The sequence below is a fragment of the Porites lutea genome, chromosome 12 (genome assembly GCF_958299795.1).
Source record: "Porites lutea chromosome 12, jaPorLute2.1, whole genome shotgun sequence".
NCBI lineage: Eukaryota > Metazoa > Cnidaria > Anthozoa > Scleractinia > Poritidae > Porites > Porites lutea.
The window spans coordinates 5994979-6013471 of NC_133212.1; the positions used below are offsets into that span (position 1 = coordinate 5994979).

General features: G+C 38.2%; 2 protein-coding genes across 2 annotated transcripts in view; both read right to left on the reverse strand.

Moving 5' to 3' along the window:
* The window catches only part of LOC140953615 (uncharacterized), a 107232-nt gene that overhangs the window by 67396 nt on the left and 21343 nt on the right, over positions 1-18493 (reverse strand). The gene's annotated exons all lie outside the window — the stretch shown is intronic.
* On the reverse strand, positions 6475-9721 carry LOC140921740 (uncharacterized). The gene has a single exon (XM_073371748.1). The coding sequence runs from the start codon at positions 9709-9711 to the stop codon at positions 6475-6477; it is 3237 nt and encodes a 1078-aa protein (XP_073227849.1). The 5' UTR covers positions 9712-9721.

Genomic DNA, 18493 nt, shown 5'->3' on the forward strand with positions numbered 1-18493 from the left:
TTAGCGCGACGGATAGTGATATCCTAATCTCGAAGAATGGATGGCAGCTTAAACTAAAACTACATCAACTATGGAGAACTGCGATGTGACTCAGTCATGACGGCTCATGAATTTTAACTACCGCTTGTTTTTCTGGAGATAATGTGAGTCTTTGGACTAGAGTGCGTAGTTCCTCCCTTGGGGATAACTTTTGAAAAAGCTTACATTTGTAACAGCCTTGCGAATGTTCTGTTATTCCTACTTTGAGATTAGGCAAGACCATGGTTTCGGTTCTCCACGCGAACCTCATCAGTTTGCCGGGTTGGCTTTCTTCTTAGTTGCTGCTACAAGAGCAACTCTAGTTATTTGTTCTGTGCTGTTATTTGTTCTGCTCTAGTTGTTTGTTCCGCAAATTGTGATTATGTCAAGTGTTGATAGCGGCTAGCGCGTTTTTGACAGATGTTGACAGATTTCCATGGAAGAGCCAATCAGAGTTTTGCGTTGTGAGAGCAACGCATTAGTTCAAAAGCTTAGGCTTTGTCTGTAGTCCCTCATTTTTCTCTCTCCCCGCCGCGTGTCGCCTTTTCTCGCGTGGGGTGATTTTCACGCGCGCTCGCGTTTCGCACGCTCTACTATCCCTGAGGAAAAATGGGAGGACTACTCGTAGTCTAAATTAAATACGGCAGTTGATTCAGACGTCGGATATGATGGTGCCGAATTTAACTCCGTTGGCTGTAAATATTCCCAGTCTCTAGAAAAATTTGTTATCCAATATGGATAAGGTTTCTATAATTAATGCATTATATTCGTGCAATGCAACATTTTGAATCAAATGTAGTCCAGTTCTGGCCCCTCTCGCTTTGTCACGCAACGTTGTGAGAGAGAGAGACTAAGGGACGGACCATTAGAAAAGTTATGGGGGGTGGGGGGGGGGAAATACCAAAAAAAAATGATGCAAGGGAAAATTAAGTGAAAAAAAAAATTATGCATGCAGAGTAGACCAGGAAAAAAATTTCTGCATTGGCCTTCCACACCGTTTTGCACAAATCTCAAGAAGGCATGCAGGAAAGCACACGGTGTGCAAAACATCAGCTCTTTGAAGAAACTTCCTGCTGAATTTTGGTCTTTTAAATAATCATACCTTTGCTAACACTGAACCTGTCGAACCTACTTTTGTTGCTTTCCTTTAGCACTCGCAAACATATGTCCATGGCCTCTCGTGCCATTCTCTCAAATTTCTTTGAAGAACAGTGAACTCAAAACCACCCACAATACCTTTCGCGATTGTGGGTGCACTTTATTCAACAACCTTTGTCGAAATAACTGTATGTATCCTTTAAGATCGCCACAATTTATGACAAAAAAGGTACTTTAAAAACGAACTAAAACATTCAAAAGGCTTTGATCACGTGATTGATGACGTCACGTCCCTGTTTTGGTCATGAAAAAAATTATCAGGTAGAACATTACTTTCCCGCAAATTTTCTCTGCCTTATGATAAAAAGTTGACTCTCTACAGCCCTCGGCCTAGTCTCCCGGACGTCAACTGGTTATTTTGAAATGCTCCACACAATATGCTATTTGTGTTTGACGCGTCATTGAAATTTTGTCACAGCAACAAAAAAAACTAATTCGGAAATATTCACGTGACTGATCACGTCATTACCTTAGATGTGTGTGACATGTGAACATATTTTATGGCAAATGTTTTCTTGTTGTGGTCTGACAGTCTTCTACATGTAAAATTGTCAAAGTTATAAAGCTTTTTAAAAAATTGCCTCAAAGGATTCCCGCTCAGGTAGCTAATTAAAACACAAGATTCGCTTTATCTAACCATCATGGCATGTCATCAGCTCTTTGTTCGATTCCTGATGTTTAAGCCATCCATAGGCCGTGGCACAGCAGGTACATTGGAGTATTTTCTTGGTGAGGATTTCGATCTAAATGACGTGATAAGATTATAGTATGATCTATCAAATACTAAAATTTATCAAAAGTTAGAATAATTTATTTCATTCCGAGATGATCCTAAGACCTTTATTTTTCTTTAAAGATTTGAAAAAAATACACACTTATTAATTTTAAACTCTTTAAAACAAAGGAAATTAATTTTTAACTTTTTTGTTAACTATAACTGAAAAAAATTAACCGATAGCCGTAAAAGGGCCAAAACTTTAGCCGATAATCGTAAAAGGCACCTCCCCATAGAGACCCTCCAATATGGCTGGATATATGGTAAAATTATGCTTTTGCATTTTGTAGACCGAGACGAATTCGAGGTCATGACAAAAAAAGAACGACGCCAATATCCAGCTATCTTGCCCGAACAAGCTTGGTCAATAAAGGACTTCTTTCATCGCCAAATGGAGAACTTTATCTTGTGGGACCGAAGCGGGAAATCCAGAGCGGGCAAAATGGGCCCATTATATCTTTCCCGCTCAGGTAGCCAACTAAAACACAGGATTCGCTTTATCTAGGCATCATGGCATGTCATCAGCTTTTTGTTCCCGATTATGTTTAAGCCATCCATGGGCCGTGGCCCAGCGGGTACATCGGAGTATTTTCTTGGTGAGGACTTAGTTCTAAATGACGTGGTAAGATTATAGTTGAAAAAACACAATCCCCAAATAGACACTCATTACTATGAGCTCGTTCTTTTTACAACCATCCGTTGATATGCCCCGTTTTGTCCAAACAGGATGTTGTTTATAGTCTTTATACTGGGAAGGCTGTATACAGTTAATAGAACTTCAAGTCAAAATTTATTTACATATTGCTATCCAAACCAACTTCGGTGGCGTTATGCTTGAACAGCGGAGGTCACAAAAAAAGTGCTGAAAAACGAATACGTCGTTTATGTCGCCAAGCACATTCACTTCTTTTGAGCCGCATGGTATAAATAGACATCATGCGTGAGCTTAATTAGTGTTATTCAGGAGCTTTTTTTTGGTGGGGGGGGGGGGAGGGGGGGCAATTCAAAATGCTTCTATTTGCCACTGCTGGTAGATATTTACATACATAAGCTCTTAAGCTTGAACCTTCTGTAATTATTTCTATGATCTAAGTGATTGTAGACAATAGGCCATTTGCACGATGAAGTCATTTTCCTACTACTACTAGAATCCTTCAGGGTTTTGCTTTTTTGTGCAAATTAGGGCTTTTGTTATTTAAACCTTACTAGAATTATCAAATGTAAATAAGAAAGAATAAACGACATGGATTCTGGTCTTAGTAGTAGAAAGACGGCATCGTGCAAATGGCCAATTATGGAAAATTGTTGTCGATTTGTCAATTGAACAGTGTTTTGGAAATCACTACCACGGTAACTCGCAGGGACAAAACACACGCGCAAATTACAAAACACTTGCACAAATCTAATGAAGAAGAAATATTTAATCCTACTCATATAGCAAACCGTTTTTGCGAGTATTTTACGAATATTGGACCTAACTTAGCTAAATCAATTCCGGCGTCTGACAAATCTCATCGTTCTTTTTTGAATGGAGGCTTTATTAACTCATTTTTTCTTCAATCGGCATCAGAACAAGAAGTCACTGAGATTTGTAGCAGCTTTCGATCCGGTACTGCTCCAGGATATGATAGTATTTCAATGAATGTTGTTAAAGAGTCTTTTAACTTAATCTGCGCACCATTGACGTATATGATTAACTTGTCTCTTAATTCTGGAGTTGTACCCCAAGAGATGAAAATTGCACGAGTTATTCCATTGTTTAAATCTGGTGGTAAATCTTTGTTCACAAATTACAGACCCGTATCAGTGTTACCAGTTTTCTCTAAATTCCTAGAGAGAATCGTCTACAATCGCCTCATTAATTTTTTAAATCAAAATGATATTCTTTCCCGGAATCAGTATGCATTCAGAAAAATTATTCTACTGCACATGCTTTAATCAAATTGAATGACAAGATCTCAGATGCACTTGATAATAAAAGGGTAACTTTAGGCCTATTCATTGACTTATCTAAGGCCTTTGATACAGTAAATCATGAAATTTTGCTCGACAAATTAGAACATTATGGAGTACGTGGTATTGCTTTACAATGGTTTAAAAGTTATCTTTCTTGTCGAAAACAATTTGTGCAATATAATGGTTACAACTCTTCATCATTAGATATCACTTGCGGAGTCCCTCAGGGATCTATCTTAGGTCTCCTGTTTTCTTAGTATATATAAATGATCTACGTAATGTGTCAAAGGTCTTAGAGCTGATACTATTTTCTGATGACACTAATATCTTCTATTCGCATACTGATGCTTCCTATCTTATGGAAGTTGTAAATTTAGAATTGAAAAAGATAACTTGTTGGTTTTATACAAATAAGCTATCTATTAATGTTAAGAAATCTAATTTTATCATATTCAGACCGAGACAAAACAGGCAAACACTTGATCTAGCTTTTAATATTAGTAATTATTCGATTGATCGTGCTAAGGAAGCTACTTTTCTTGGTGTAATTTTGGATGAACATTTAACATGGAAATCACATATACATAATGTTGCTCGGAAAGTGTCTAAAGCCATAGGTATAATTTATAAATCAAGTTTTTGCCTTAATAATTCCTCCTTACGGATGCTTTATTTTAGCCTTATCTACCCATACTTATTCTACTGCGTGAGCGTCTGGGCATCGACCTACCCATCAAACCTCAGAAGATTAATCACACTTCAAAAACGGGTCGTAAGAATAATGTCGAGGAGTGCTTTCGATGCTCACACTGACCCCTTATTTAAAAATTTAAAAATTCTGAATCTTGAGAGTATCTACAAACTTCAAATAGGAAAATTTATGTATCAATACAGATCTGGCTTACTTCCTTATAGCTTCAATAACATGTTTTTGGTGACACGCCAGGTGCATTCTTATGGCACTAGAAGTTCGGAGCATTTTTATTTACCACAATGCAGGACCAATATAAGAAAGTTCTCCATCAGTTTCCAAGGTCCTAAATTTTTTAACTCTCTTAGTTTTGAAATTCGAAATGCAACAAGTACCGCTTCCTTTTGCTGTAAGCTGAAAGCATTCCTCTTATCATAAATAGTAATTTATATATATATATATATATATGTAGTTTTTTTCTTCCTTTGCTCTTTTATTTTCTTTTGTTGTTGTTTTTTTTGTTTTCTTTTTGTCATTTCGCTTTTTTTATCCTAGAACTATGATTAGTACGACTATCTAATATACTTATTTTAAGATTAACTGTAGCTCGGCCATAGATTTTCCCATGTGTAATTATGATAATATTTTGTTCTAATTATCTAACTGAGGGAGCCCATTCCTTATAAGCCCGGTGGCTTCTCTTGGGCTTCCTCGCCATGAGAGTTTAAGTAATTAGATTTTATTTGATTTGTACAATTTTTTGGCAAACAAAAACAATAAACAATAAACAAAATATAAAACACAGTCACGCAGAATCTGAAATTAGGGAGCTTTAAAATATGGAATAAAAATGGAGGAAATGGGAACAGAATCTGGAATTCGGAATCAAACAACACTGCTCTTTAAAGTCATGCAAAAAAGAAATGAATTAAAATTTTAAAAAAAGGTATGAAAGCAAACTTAAAATTCGCTAATTTGATCATCTGAAATAAAGAGCCGGGGATTTCGTTCCAAGGTAATAACGCACGGTTGGATTCCCACTATTTCGGTGGGACTACGTTATTATGTGGCATTTCTATAAATATTCTTTAAGATGACTAGGGAAAGAAACTCAATATAAATTCTAAACTGAAGTGGACTAAATGACTGGGGTTACTAATTCGCAATGACTAAAGTCATCCACTTCTCGATTTATTCAGTACTGTATAAATAAAGTAAAAATCTAGTTCTGTGGCTTACTAAGGACATTCAAAGCTAAGTTGCATGTGGTGTTGCTTTCACTGCAACGACTTGCCAAAGGAGATCAGTATTTTGTGTCAGCTGTCGAAAACGACTCTTGGAATACAGCACCCAAAGAGACGCTTGGCAGCAAACATCATCTGTATCCATATGACTCGTTTTTTTCCCAAGAGGGCTCACTGTTAGTGAGGACTCCTTTTCCTTGTCGCTTTGCTGTCCGGAAAATTTACGTTTTCGCCTGAACTTTTCTCCCCTATGCTTTTCAGTGAGTATTATAAACTTTGATAACCATCACGCTGTTCATTTACTTTTTGAAAGTTTAGTAGAAAGTTTCTTACTGTCGGTGCAATCAATTTGTTTCCTGAAGCTCGTTACTTTGATTGTTAAATTAACAGTTAATAAATTCAAACCCCATGTTTCTGACTTAAATAAAAGATGGTAGATGAAATTAATTATTTCGCGACGTGGGCTGAGGGATTAACTACTGAACTATCTTTAAGAGGCAAGCTTGTCCAGTATAGTATGGCAGCTCTAGCACGTTGCTGGAGCTCCCTGGCTTGCTTTGGTTAAGTTAAAAGAAATAATTATGTTTCGGCCAATAGCACGTGGGTGATAATACTCCGTGGCTTGCTAGAAGTCACCTAAAATTACCTAAAGCCCTGCAAATTATACCTAAGTTATTTACACTCCTAGCAACGTCAACATGATTCAAACCCAGCTTGTCGACCTGGATTGCTAGAGCGCGGGACTGATACTCCTTGGCTTGCTCAAGTTCACCAAAGTCATGGTAAATTGTAGCTAAATTAGTGTAGCTCGTTGCAACAGAAACATGTTCTGCACCCAGCTTCTCCAGTCTGATAGCTAGAGCACTTTGATGCAACTCCTTTGCTTTATCGAGGTCACCTAGCTGACGGTACATTGAAGCTAAGTTGTTGTAGCTCGTTGCAACTTCAACGTGGTCTGGGCCCATCTTGTCGATCTGGATGACTAAAGCACGTTGCTGACACTCCTTAGCTTGTTCGAAGTTTCCTAAGGCCCGATTTATCAAAGCTAAGTTATTGTAGCTCCTTGCAACATCAACATGTTCAGGACCAACCTTTGCAACATCGATAGCTAGAGCTCGTTTTTGATAATCGATAGCTTGCTCGAGCTCGCCTAAGCAAAGGCAAGTTGAAGCTAAGTTGTGATAGTCCCTTGCAACATCGACATGTTCCGGGCCGAGCTTCGCAAAATCGATTGTCAGAGCGCGTTGCTGATAATCTTTGGTTGTCTCGAGGTCACCTAAGCAATAGTAGATTAAACCTAAGTTATTATAGTCCCTTGCAACATCAACATGTTCCGGGCCAAGTCTCGCAACGTCAATGTCTAGAGCACGCTGTTGATCCTCTTTGGCTTGCTTGAAGTCACCTAAGGCCTGGTAGATTAAAGCTAAGTTATTATAGCTCCTCGCAACATGAAAATGTCCTGGGCCGATTTTCTTGAGCTGGATAGCCAGAGCACGGTGCTGATAATCCTTGGCTTGCTGGAAGTCACCTAAGTCCTTGTAAGTTAAAGCTAGGTCATTTAAGCTTTTTGCAACATCAACATGTTCCGGGCCGAGCTTCTCCAGTTGGATAGCTAGAGCACGGTGCTGATACTCCTTAGCTTGCTGGAAGACACCTAAATCCTTATAAATTAAAGCTAGGTCATTAAAGCCTCTTGCAACATCAACATGTTCCGGGCCGAGCTTCTCCAGTTGGATAGCTAGAGCTCGGTGCTGATATTCCTTGGCTTCCTGGAATCCACCTAAGTCCTTGCAAATCATAGCTAGGTTATTAAAGCTTCTTGCAACATACACATGTTCAGGACCAAACTCTTTAAGCCTAAAGGTGAGTGAATGTTCCAAATATTTTTTTGCTTCGTTGAATTCACAATGCATTTTACAAATCTCTGCAAGGTTTTCAAATTTTTCTGAAATGCCTTTATCATGAAGATATTCTTTGAAAAACACCTCGTCAGTTACCATAGTTAAGGCTTTCAAATGTGGAGCGATATGTACGGTGTCCAGTCTCCTATTCTCAGGTAAAACAGTGCATATATATTCGTTGAACGATGTAATAATCTTATTTACGACATGAGCGACTTGACGCTCTGGATAGTTTTGTGTCATAAATTTCATAGCATCATGCACAACCTGGTGCACACGAATGAAGTGGCCACTGTGGTTATCTTCGAAAAGTAAAAGTGAACATTTTCTAAATTTAAGGCGAATTGGTTCCTTGTCTGCTTCATCGAAGTTTTCGTTTACATTCATCATGTAGCTAATTACTATTTCCACGCTGATTGGTCCTGGTGCGCAGAGGCCAATGAAAGTGAAAAGGTGTTTTACAAATTTGTCGGATTTCGCTAGCTTTTCAACGGCGAGCTTTGTAACACTTGTCATTGTCTTTGGGTATATTGGGTTGGTGTTGGCAAGAGTATCCTCTGTAACTTCCCGTTTACCTTTCTCCAGAATCTTTAGGTACTCATCCCAGCCGAAATGACTCGATGTCTCATCCTGACGGATCTCTTTGACGAAGACGGCAGCGCCTGCTAAAGCCAGGGGTTGATAGTCCAGTTTTTGTGCCACTTTTGTCATTAGCTCATGATCTCCATCTGGGATCCCAGAAAGCCTTGATAAAAATGAACGAGCATCATCGGGCTCCATTCCTTTGCTCACTGAGATATGACCAACAAAAGAGGTCTTTGCAGGAATAGACGTTGTGTCCTGGGTCGTAATCAGCAACTGACCCCTTGCCCAGGCCTCGTTTCCTGGCTCAGGTAAATGGACATGCACTGATGACATATTAGTGACATTGTCAACCACCAGTAGCCACGACGTGTAGCAGCTAACTTTTACAGCAATAAGCATTTTAAGATTTGCGATCTTTTCCTCCACGTTCCAATCCTTCGAGCTAAGGGTTTCCATAACTGAATAATCTGGGCATTTCAAATGGCGAGCAAATGAGGCATACGAATCCAGAAGTGAATCTGGACTTGTAGCATTTAAGGTCATCACAAATGTAGATCCGCATGGCATTTCTTTGGCTTCGTCAAAGAATATCTTAGCTACGAGGCCAGCTAGCTGTGATTTTCCGCTTCCAGGATTCCCTGAGATGTATACATAACTCAACCTGTTGTCACTGGATTCATTTAGTTCCCTCAGCTGTTGGACTATTTTGGCTACTTCACTTTCACGACCACCGATTTCATGCGAGGGTTTGGGAGGGAGGACACAGAATAAAGGTGCTTCATTTTGGAGCTGATCTTCAAGGACCTGGCGCTGACCCTCTTTTTCTTGAACTTCTTGCTTCAGATTATCAACTTCTTTGAGGACCTTTGTTAAATCTTTTGTTGGAAAAGTTTTCTGACACCTTAGGTCTTGAATATTTTCAGTGGGAAGACCAAGCGCTTGAAATGCAACATGAACTTTGGTAATAGCATTCTGAAAATCTATCTCAGAGAGACTACCTTGTGACATGTGAGCGAATTCTTCATTCCTGAAATTTCTTAGATCATCCACATTTTTACTGACTATTGCGCTAAGACGTGGCCCGACGCAATCAGAGAAAAGGATAGCGTAAAACAGCTTTGTACAGTCCCATTCCCCTCTGTTTCCGTTTTTGATAGTGGCCAAAAGATGGGCGTTTCTTTTTTGATTTCGAGGAAACTCTCCGTTGTAAAAGTCCATTCCATTACGACGTTCGTCTTTCCATTCTCCTTTTGTTGTTTTGTACAGTTTGTCCCATTCTTGTTTAAATATTTCTCTCAGACCCTCCGCCAGTATATCAGTAGTTAGACAACAAATTCTGTAATAGTTAAGCTGTTCATCGGTATATTCTTTTGAATGAGCCATGGTTGATGCACTTTTGATGCTTGGAACCTTTTGGGGAAAAATCCTTTCTATTAGCATGCAAATAGCTAAAAATACGAAAAAAATTAATCAAAACAATATCGTAGGGGATTCCATAAAACAGTCTATGTAGCACAAAATGTAGTATAGAAGAGTTGATTAAGGAACGGTTGAAATTAAAGTCCACACAGTAATTTTTAAAGGGTTATAATAACTCCTCTAGTGGGGATAATTTAACACCTTACCGTGGAGTTATTTTTTGGGGAGTTATTTTAACTCCAAAAAGGAATTTAAATAACTCTTTTTCAGGAGTAAAAATGACCGCGGATATAAAAGGAGTTATCCGGTACCTAAAATTTTTACTCTACTTTCAGAGTTAAAGTAACTCCAAAAAGAGTAATAACAACCTATGTAAGGAGTAAAAATAAACCCATTTCGGAGTTATTTTAACTCCAGACTGAGCGTAAAAGAACTCTTTTTCAGGAGTAAAAATGACCCCAAATTTTTAGTTAAATTAGGAGTTAAAGTAACCCTAAAAAAGAGGTTATCCTGTACCTAAAATGTTTACTCCATTTTTGGAGTTACAATAACTCACTAAAAATTACTGTGCAATTGCGGACTGTAAAGTACAATCACAACTTTTAATCATTAAACAAGGAAATTTCGTTAATAGCGGGTATGCAACTTTAAACCCTAATGACTGTAAGAAGAAACTAAAGGAAAGCTTTAAATTTTCATTGCACCTAAAACATGATCTGGTTATATGTTTATAAAATCTGGGTGTTAAAGTAACAACCGTCTCTGAAAGATACATTTTATACATATATACGTAGCAAGCAATTGTAATACACTTGCCCCACGGAATGACGATAAAACCTTTTTAAGTGATATTTCCGAGGTTAAAAGGCGTTTAAAAATGGTATACAGGTAAAAAATAAAATGGAAGGTGAAAGGGCATATGATAAAACATGGACTGGACTGGATTGGTAAAACATGGACTGGATTGATAACACATGGATTAATAAAACATGGATTGATAAAACATGGATTATGAAAATATGGATTCATAAAACATGGATTGATAAAACATGGATTATGAAAATATGGATTCATAAAACATGGATTGATAAAACATGAATTGATAGAAAATGGATTAATAAAACTTGGAGTAAGAAAACATGGATTGATAAATATGGACTGATAAAACATGGATTGAGAAAATATGGATTCATAAAACATGGATTGATAAAACATGAATTGATAGAAAATGGATTGATAAAACATGGATTGATAAAACATGAATTGATAAAACATGGATTAATAAAACATGGATTAAGAAAATATAGATTCATAAAACATGGATTGATAAAACATGAATTCTCAGATAGAAAATGGATTGATAAAACATGCATTAATAAAACATGGATTGATGAAACATGGATTAATAAACATGGATTAAGAAAATATGGATTCACAAAACATGGATTGATAAAACATGAATTAATAGAAAATGGATTGATAAAACACTGATTTATAAAACATGGATTGATAGCGGAGCTCCTCGCGCGCGCGAAGCGCGCGCAGAGCGGAGCACCATGGGTAAGAAAATTTTGTAAACTATCCATCTGAGAAAATTTGGTTATGACGTAGCGTACGCCAGCCAGCCCGCCCGCCCGCCCACCCGTACACACGCCTCATGTAAGCCGATATCAAATGTCACAAAGGATCTTGCACAGCTTGACTAGCCTTTTAGTTATGTAAGCCATCCGTATGAGTACATACTCACTTACCAATTCAACATAAAAACAAAATTACGCCGGGCAAGGCTGTCAGTTGGCTGACAGTCGTTTAAAGATATATTGGCAAGCCAAATTAAGGTCAATTGACAGCTGTCAAAATGGGACATGTGCAGACCACTATTAGAAAACTAATAACGTGGGCTCAGGTTCGCTCAGGTACACGATCTGGCATTTTCCACTACATGCCGGACGGATATGTTTTACTCACACTCGTAGTCTGTTAATTCGAATATTCGCCATTCTAATGAAGGCTAATTGACAGCTGTCAAACTAGAGTATACGCTGACCATCATCACCTGAGTGTATCACGGGCTCATTAGTCTATCCATTGAGGTCACGTAGTGTTTAAAGTTTTGCGCTGATATTTTATTTGATCACGGGCTCAATTCGAAGTCCCATAGCTTAGAAAATCGATCCATCTTAGAAAATTCGGCAATCACGTGACCGTACACCGACCACCCGACCTTCCGTCCGTCCGCACCACAGGTATACCAATGTTTAATCTCACACTTTCTAGCTAGTTTGGTAGCCTGCGACCTGATATTGTACATCCATGTTTTGATTAATTGACAGCTGTCAAAATAGTGTTTCTGCTGACCAGTATCGCCTGATCCTATCGCGGGCTCAGGTATCGACCCACTGAGTTCGAGCGTTTTTTTAACGTATCCGCTGACAGGTTGCTACTTTTCAATTATCGCGGGCTCAAGTTCAATTTTTTTAAAAAGGATATGACAGGGGGGGAAGCTACTTCCCATACATTCTCTTAAATGAAATCCAAACGATGTTCTCACAACTTGCAAAGCGATCAGCAACAGTCTTGCCAGCGGATTTGTGTACTGATCATGCGCTTTACGTCCAAAAACCATAGATCAACGGTCTTGAGAAAAAAACAAAAACATGGCAGCCGAAGGCGGGACTGTTTCTCACTATAATATTTTGGTAATTCGCAAATTTATTGATTTTATGTCGTTTTTCAGACATAGTGTGTGGTTTTCTTTTTCTGTTAAACAATTTCCCTTTGCAGAGTTTGGAATATGCAACATATAGCTCCGTATAGCTGCTAAGAACCGCCGAAGAGTTGTCAGAGCTAGCTATCGAGCAGTGTTTTGCTGAAAACCTTAGGAAAGTTAAAGTCGCTTCAAGGTACAGAGCTTTCAGTAGTAGTTGTGATTTGTTTTAGGATCGTTTTGAATTTTAACTTTGGAATCAAGGTGTTGACTGATCGAAATAAACGAAGTGAAATGTTATGAAGTGTTAATTTCTATTCAGTTATGATATGTAGAGCAGTAAGCTCTAAGTTATAAAGCTCTCTTGAATGTACTTGCTTCCGATAAATTTGGCACTTGCTCCAGTAATTTTTATCAGTATCAAGTTATCCTGCAAAAACGATGTAACCTATAAATAAATCCATAGAGCGCGTTGTTGTTGGTTAAGATCTAGTACGGTTGGGTTTTAGTTTCCCCCGCATTTCAGTACCGAAAGACAAATACGATATGCAAGGAAAACAAAGACGCATGATATGATTTTTTTCAATTTTTTACGCATTTCTGATTTCCTCTGTCGGTTCGCTTCTTGCTTCTAAAAAGTCTAAAAATATTATTTTACTGTGGGAAAAATACTGTAATTATCCGCTGACCACCACGCTGGGTGACCGCTTTGCAAGTTGTGAGAACATCGTTTCTCGGTCCCAGACCTCGTCTCTTCCCCCCGCCCCGGCGTATGAAATAACTCGAGTTCATGAGCCGCACTTTTAAAATGTTGATTTCGAACTGACCTCGGACGCGAAAATTCAACCGGCTTTTACGTTTACATGCGGGGAAGGCAATCACTTTTGACTTTTCTCACTGTCACGCGTTGATCACGCTCTACGTCCAATTTTTATGTTCTGATTGGTCAAAATTTGACAGGTGAGTTCATGCGGAAAATTTATGCAGCGTCTGGAAACTTGCTTACTGATAGCTGGAGCTTACAGAGTTTTGTGTCATCTTGTGATGTTTTAAACTGGCTTTTTCTACTTGGTGTACAAAATGAAATACAGCTGCTATCAAGATTGTTCTGTAGTTCATGGCTGGTTTGTTTATTGCGCTTTTTGTTGACAAATGCACCGCTTGTCAAAGTCATTGGAAATCCGATTTCGGATGGCATCGTTTTCAAAAATGAGCTTACTCACTTGCCCTTGCTTGAGGCGTAAGAGGGTTGAAAATTCTGGAACACTTGATGACCTTCAGAAGCAGCATCTCGACTGGTAAGCCTGAGAAATTGTTGTCTTTGATGTGTTTTTTTTTTTTTCGGTTTCCTGAAGTCGAGCGTATGGTTTATGCGGCTTAAGTTTATACACGAGCAATGATCTAACCTACAATAGTATCAGGTTTAAAACGCCTTTAGACATTTTTTGACCGAAAATTCAAAGAAAATGTTCCGAAAATTATTTACTTATGATTTTGGCTGTAAACAGAAAGCTCTGAGCGATTTTCTTGCCTCGAGTTCATCTTGAAAAAGAGCAAACACCGGGAAGCCGGCTTAAAACATAAATAAGCTTATGCTTACCTGACTCATGATTTTCAAAGACACTTTACTCTCAATACTTCTCTTCGTGAGTGAAAATTATTGTCTCTGTACATGTTTCACCGAATTATGTTTATTTTATTGATTGTTAGTAGTCCCTCTCGCAATTTTTATCGCTGCATCGGTTGTATCCAGTCGAACATAAACATCTCATTCAGGAATACTCAAAACGCCGCGCGGAAATATCACTCGCTTTTAAAGATTACACATAACAAAACCGTACGCAGTTTAATAAATAAAGGGAAATAAAACCTAAACATAACAATTTATCTATCATGTTGAAGCGTTAATGGTAACTCTATTAAAGGGACTGGTTCACGATAATGCGCATGCGCGCCGTTTGTCTCTTCAGAATAAATTTGTCGGGTCAACACTAAATTCGAAATCGCCATTACCGGTACAATCATTGAAAATCCTTCCTTTTATTCGGACATCCGTCGCTTTGGCTGGTCTAGTTATACTTCGGTAGTGGTGATTAACGTGTGGTTGTGTCGGTTGACTGGTTACGTTTTAAGAAGACGCAAAAAATAATGTTTTGATCATGGAGGTTCAGAAGAGCATCGTGGCCGTCCGGCAACAGGACGTTCTCAAGATTCTCTGGAGATAGAGAAGCTTAGCCTATCGATCTAGTATGGTTCTAGGAGTAGTGTGTGGCATACGAAAAGAATACACGACACTTGGAAAGTGGTTAAAGGCATGAGTTCGTTCAACTTTGATTTGATTTTTGACTCCGACCTGTAGTTATACCGCAACAGGCCGCGCGATCTTCACCGATCTGGTACACTTGAAATGTTCCTTGTATCTTTGCTTTACGATCGTATATGTTTAAGAGTTGATGTTTTTAAACTAAATTATTGCCTGAATATTCTGTTTATAATCTAGTTTCTTTATGTGTGTTACTCGATAACATTTGTTTTGCGGAACACTGACCCGATGCAACGCGAATGAATTTGTTCATTTGCTGATAAGCAATAATTTATGCTCAATTAAGGATAATCTTTATTCTCATACGTTGTGTGTTTTTGTCAACGGTCAGGCGCTATTTGTAGGAATTCTGGGCTTATATAAGGCGAACTGAGAGAACAGTAATAAGATGTTTGTTTACAAATTTTGCTTGCCGATCGGTGACTGTTTTGTAAGCGTGGGTACCACCTCGTAAAAATACACATTGGTAAATGTTTGTTTCAAAGCGGGACAAGGCTGTAAATCTTATTCTTATCGGCTGCAACATATATCTGGGGAGTAGCAAAGAATAAACTTGAATTATGGGGATAAATAAAATCAAACCAAATGCCCGGAAATACTCTCGCGTCGCGAACAATTAATTTGAATTTTGTAAATTTACTTGCGTGCATCTAACTCACTTCCGATTGGTTGAAAAACAATCAGCTAATGTCAGAACTCACACATGCGCATTATCGTGAACCAGTCCCTGCAAATTTGGTGCCTGTCAAAAGTGAGCCCCGTCCGGCTGGCCGAAAAGTGATTTTGAGAATTTTTTTATCGTTTTCATTAAAAGCCCATATTACCCTGCATATCACATAGGACAAGATTTTTCTAACTGAAAGTCCTGGCATTATAGAATTCTCTTCATGGAAACGTTTTATAATTCAATGCTATAATTTGTTGTGAAAAGGAAGGGCGTGCTTTGATCGTCGTGGATATTAGTCCGGTGGCTTAGTGCAAAATTTTAGCAAGATCTATACAGAGCGGACAAAAGCACCAAACTTTACATGGTTGTAGCTTAGGGCATGTTAGTCAATTTTAGGATCGGTGCCCACAGCTACCACTTCAGGATTTGCAGCAACTGCTCGCTGAAGTTCTTCAACAACCTTCCATGATGGGTGCCCTGCGCTGAAAATTGCAATCCCTTGTTTTTGTGCCATTTTTTGATGAAAATCACATAAAAAGGCAAGTAGATGGAAAAGGAAACTGTATTGATACTATTATTATAAAAACCAATGACTAAAACAAGTCAACTTAATGATATAGCAATAATGATACACACTGGTGGGTGCCCTGTGCTAAGACTATCAATTCCTTGTTTTTTGCCACTATTTTAATGAAACATGAAAATGAAAAAAAAAGAAATTGTATTATTATTAAAACCGATGACAAAAACAAGTCAACTAAATGGAAAATCCAAGGAAGATGTTTTCAGACGCGTATACAGTCCCAAATGGCATTTCAAGATGGCTGCTTGAAGGGGTCTTTTCATGGACTATAAGTATCTACTAGAAAAAATTGCCGTTTTTAGGGGAAATTGTGTACAATTTGAATCATTACTGGTTTAAGTAAAGTTTGAAGCTCTTCGCGGTGATAAGTTTGTTATCGAAAGCCACATTTTCTCTTCACATTTTGTGCCGATTATGAATGACTATACTGAGTTTACTTTTGTACTCGTCTGGTTAAAATTAATAATTATAGTAAAAAATGGCTTCTTTCTATAGCGCTCATATCCTGAGCTCATGGCCATGGTGCTTTACAATGTTAAAGAGGAAAAAATATATATCTCGGGCACGCAATAACATATATTAAAGTCTATTTGCAATTCACAAAGAACAAGAGAAGGAAACAAAAATTCATATGTTTTAAAATTATTTTGCCATTAAAGTTTGTATATAACGATAATAAGTCATGCAAAAAAATGAATATACATTCTATAAGTTTAGGTATATGATCTGCAGATATTAAAGACGTTTTACAAAAATATTGACTTACTCTCTAAAAATTGCGTAAAAAGATATGTTCTCAATCCTTTCTTTAAACTAGCTTAAGATGGTGACTTGAGCAAATCTAGCTAATGGTAGTGAGTTCCACAGTTTAGGGGAGCACTCTGAAAAAGCCTGGCCCCGTGAGTTTTCGAGGTTTTTCTAACAGCTGCTGAGATGGAGACCACAAGTTCCTGGAGTGCCTTTGATAACTAAGTCTGTCCGCTAGATAGCTAGGTGAAAGGTTATTAGGTGATTTGAAAACTGACAAAAGAAGTTTAAAAAGAACATGATAGCTAACAGGAAGCCAGTGAAGGTAAAATGAATAATGTGTTCACAAAGTTTTCAAGTCCGAGTAACGATCCTGGGGGCAGTGAACTGCAATTAATAGTCTATTTTAGATGAAATAAAAGCATGTACAGCAATTTCGCTAAACTCCTGTGTGAGACCCTTTCTTATCTTTGATAAGTTCCTGAGCTGGTACAACGATAATCTGGCGGTGGTTCTTATAGCCTTGCATTACCCATAATGAAGTCGCTAAAGGGTGGACGAGTACGGTTCATCGACAAGATAAGCAGGTTTACTTGCCTTTTTATGTGATTTTCATCAAAAAATGGCAAAAAACAAGGGATTGCAATTTTCAGCACGGGGCACCCATCATGGAAGGTTGTTGAAGAACTTCAGCGAGCAGTTGCTGCAAATCCTGAAGAGGTAGCTGTGGGCACCGATCCTAATATTGACTAACATGCCCTAAGCTACAACCATGCAAAGTTTGGTGCTTTTGTCCGCTCTGTATACTCTGAGCCTTTAGCCACCGGACTGTATTGAATGAGTGCAAATTCTCTTGCAAAATTGTGAAAAACTGCAGAATTCTAGGTTTAAATAGGGCAAAAAAGAACAAATTCTGTCCGAGGTCTGTATGATAAAAACAAGGGCCTCATAGTACTGTTTACCTGAGACGTGATGAGAAAAAGTATGCTTAAAAGGCTAGTCTACACGCCAGCAGATTCGTCGCCAAGATTTACTAGTAAACTGAACTTGTCGAACACAAAAAATCCGGCCTGATTTTTTATTTTGGCCTCTCTTTTAGACAGAGGAATGCAACGTGTAAATTGGCTGCCACCAAGGACTATCGTGGTGCGTGTGTTTCTTAAAATTATATTTCGGGGTTGTCCAATTATCCATAGTCTCTCAAACGGAGCAATGTTGGAGAGAGTGGTGAATGCCACATTATGATGCAACAGCTAATGCAAATACAATACACGAATAGGTAGGTCTATTTGTTTTCCAGGCCTAATCTACTGTGATCAAACATGATTGCTTTTTTTGGGTGTACAAATAAGACTATTTAATAACTCGATGTAAAAGCTGTTTCACTCTTGGACTGTCAAATTATTTTTCTCTAAAATCACTTAGCCTTTGCCTCAAACGTCAAATGAATGTGCCCTGATCTGTGGATTACAAGTTTATTGTTTGATTTGAATTATGAATTTATCAACGGGAGCTTCGCTTTTAGCCCTGGCTAAATCTATATATTAAAAGACACTCTCAAACTCTCTCACACACTAGGACATGTCAGTGACCTCGCACCACTATAACCGAGTCAGATACTATCATACCCGTTCAGTGCAAACAAGCGTCTTTGACCTTAAAGAAAACAAATCACAACGCGGAAAAAGCGACACTTACGGAGAAAACCAAGAAACTAAA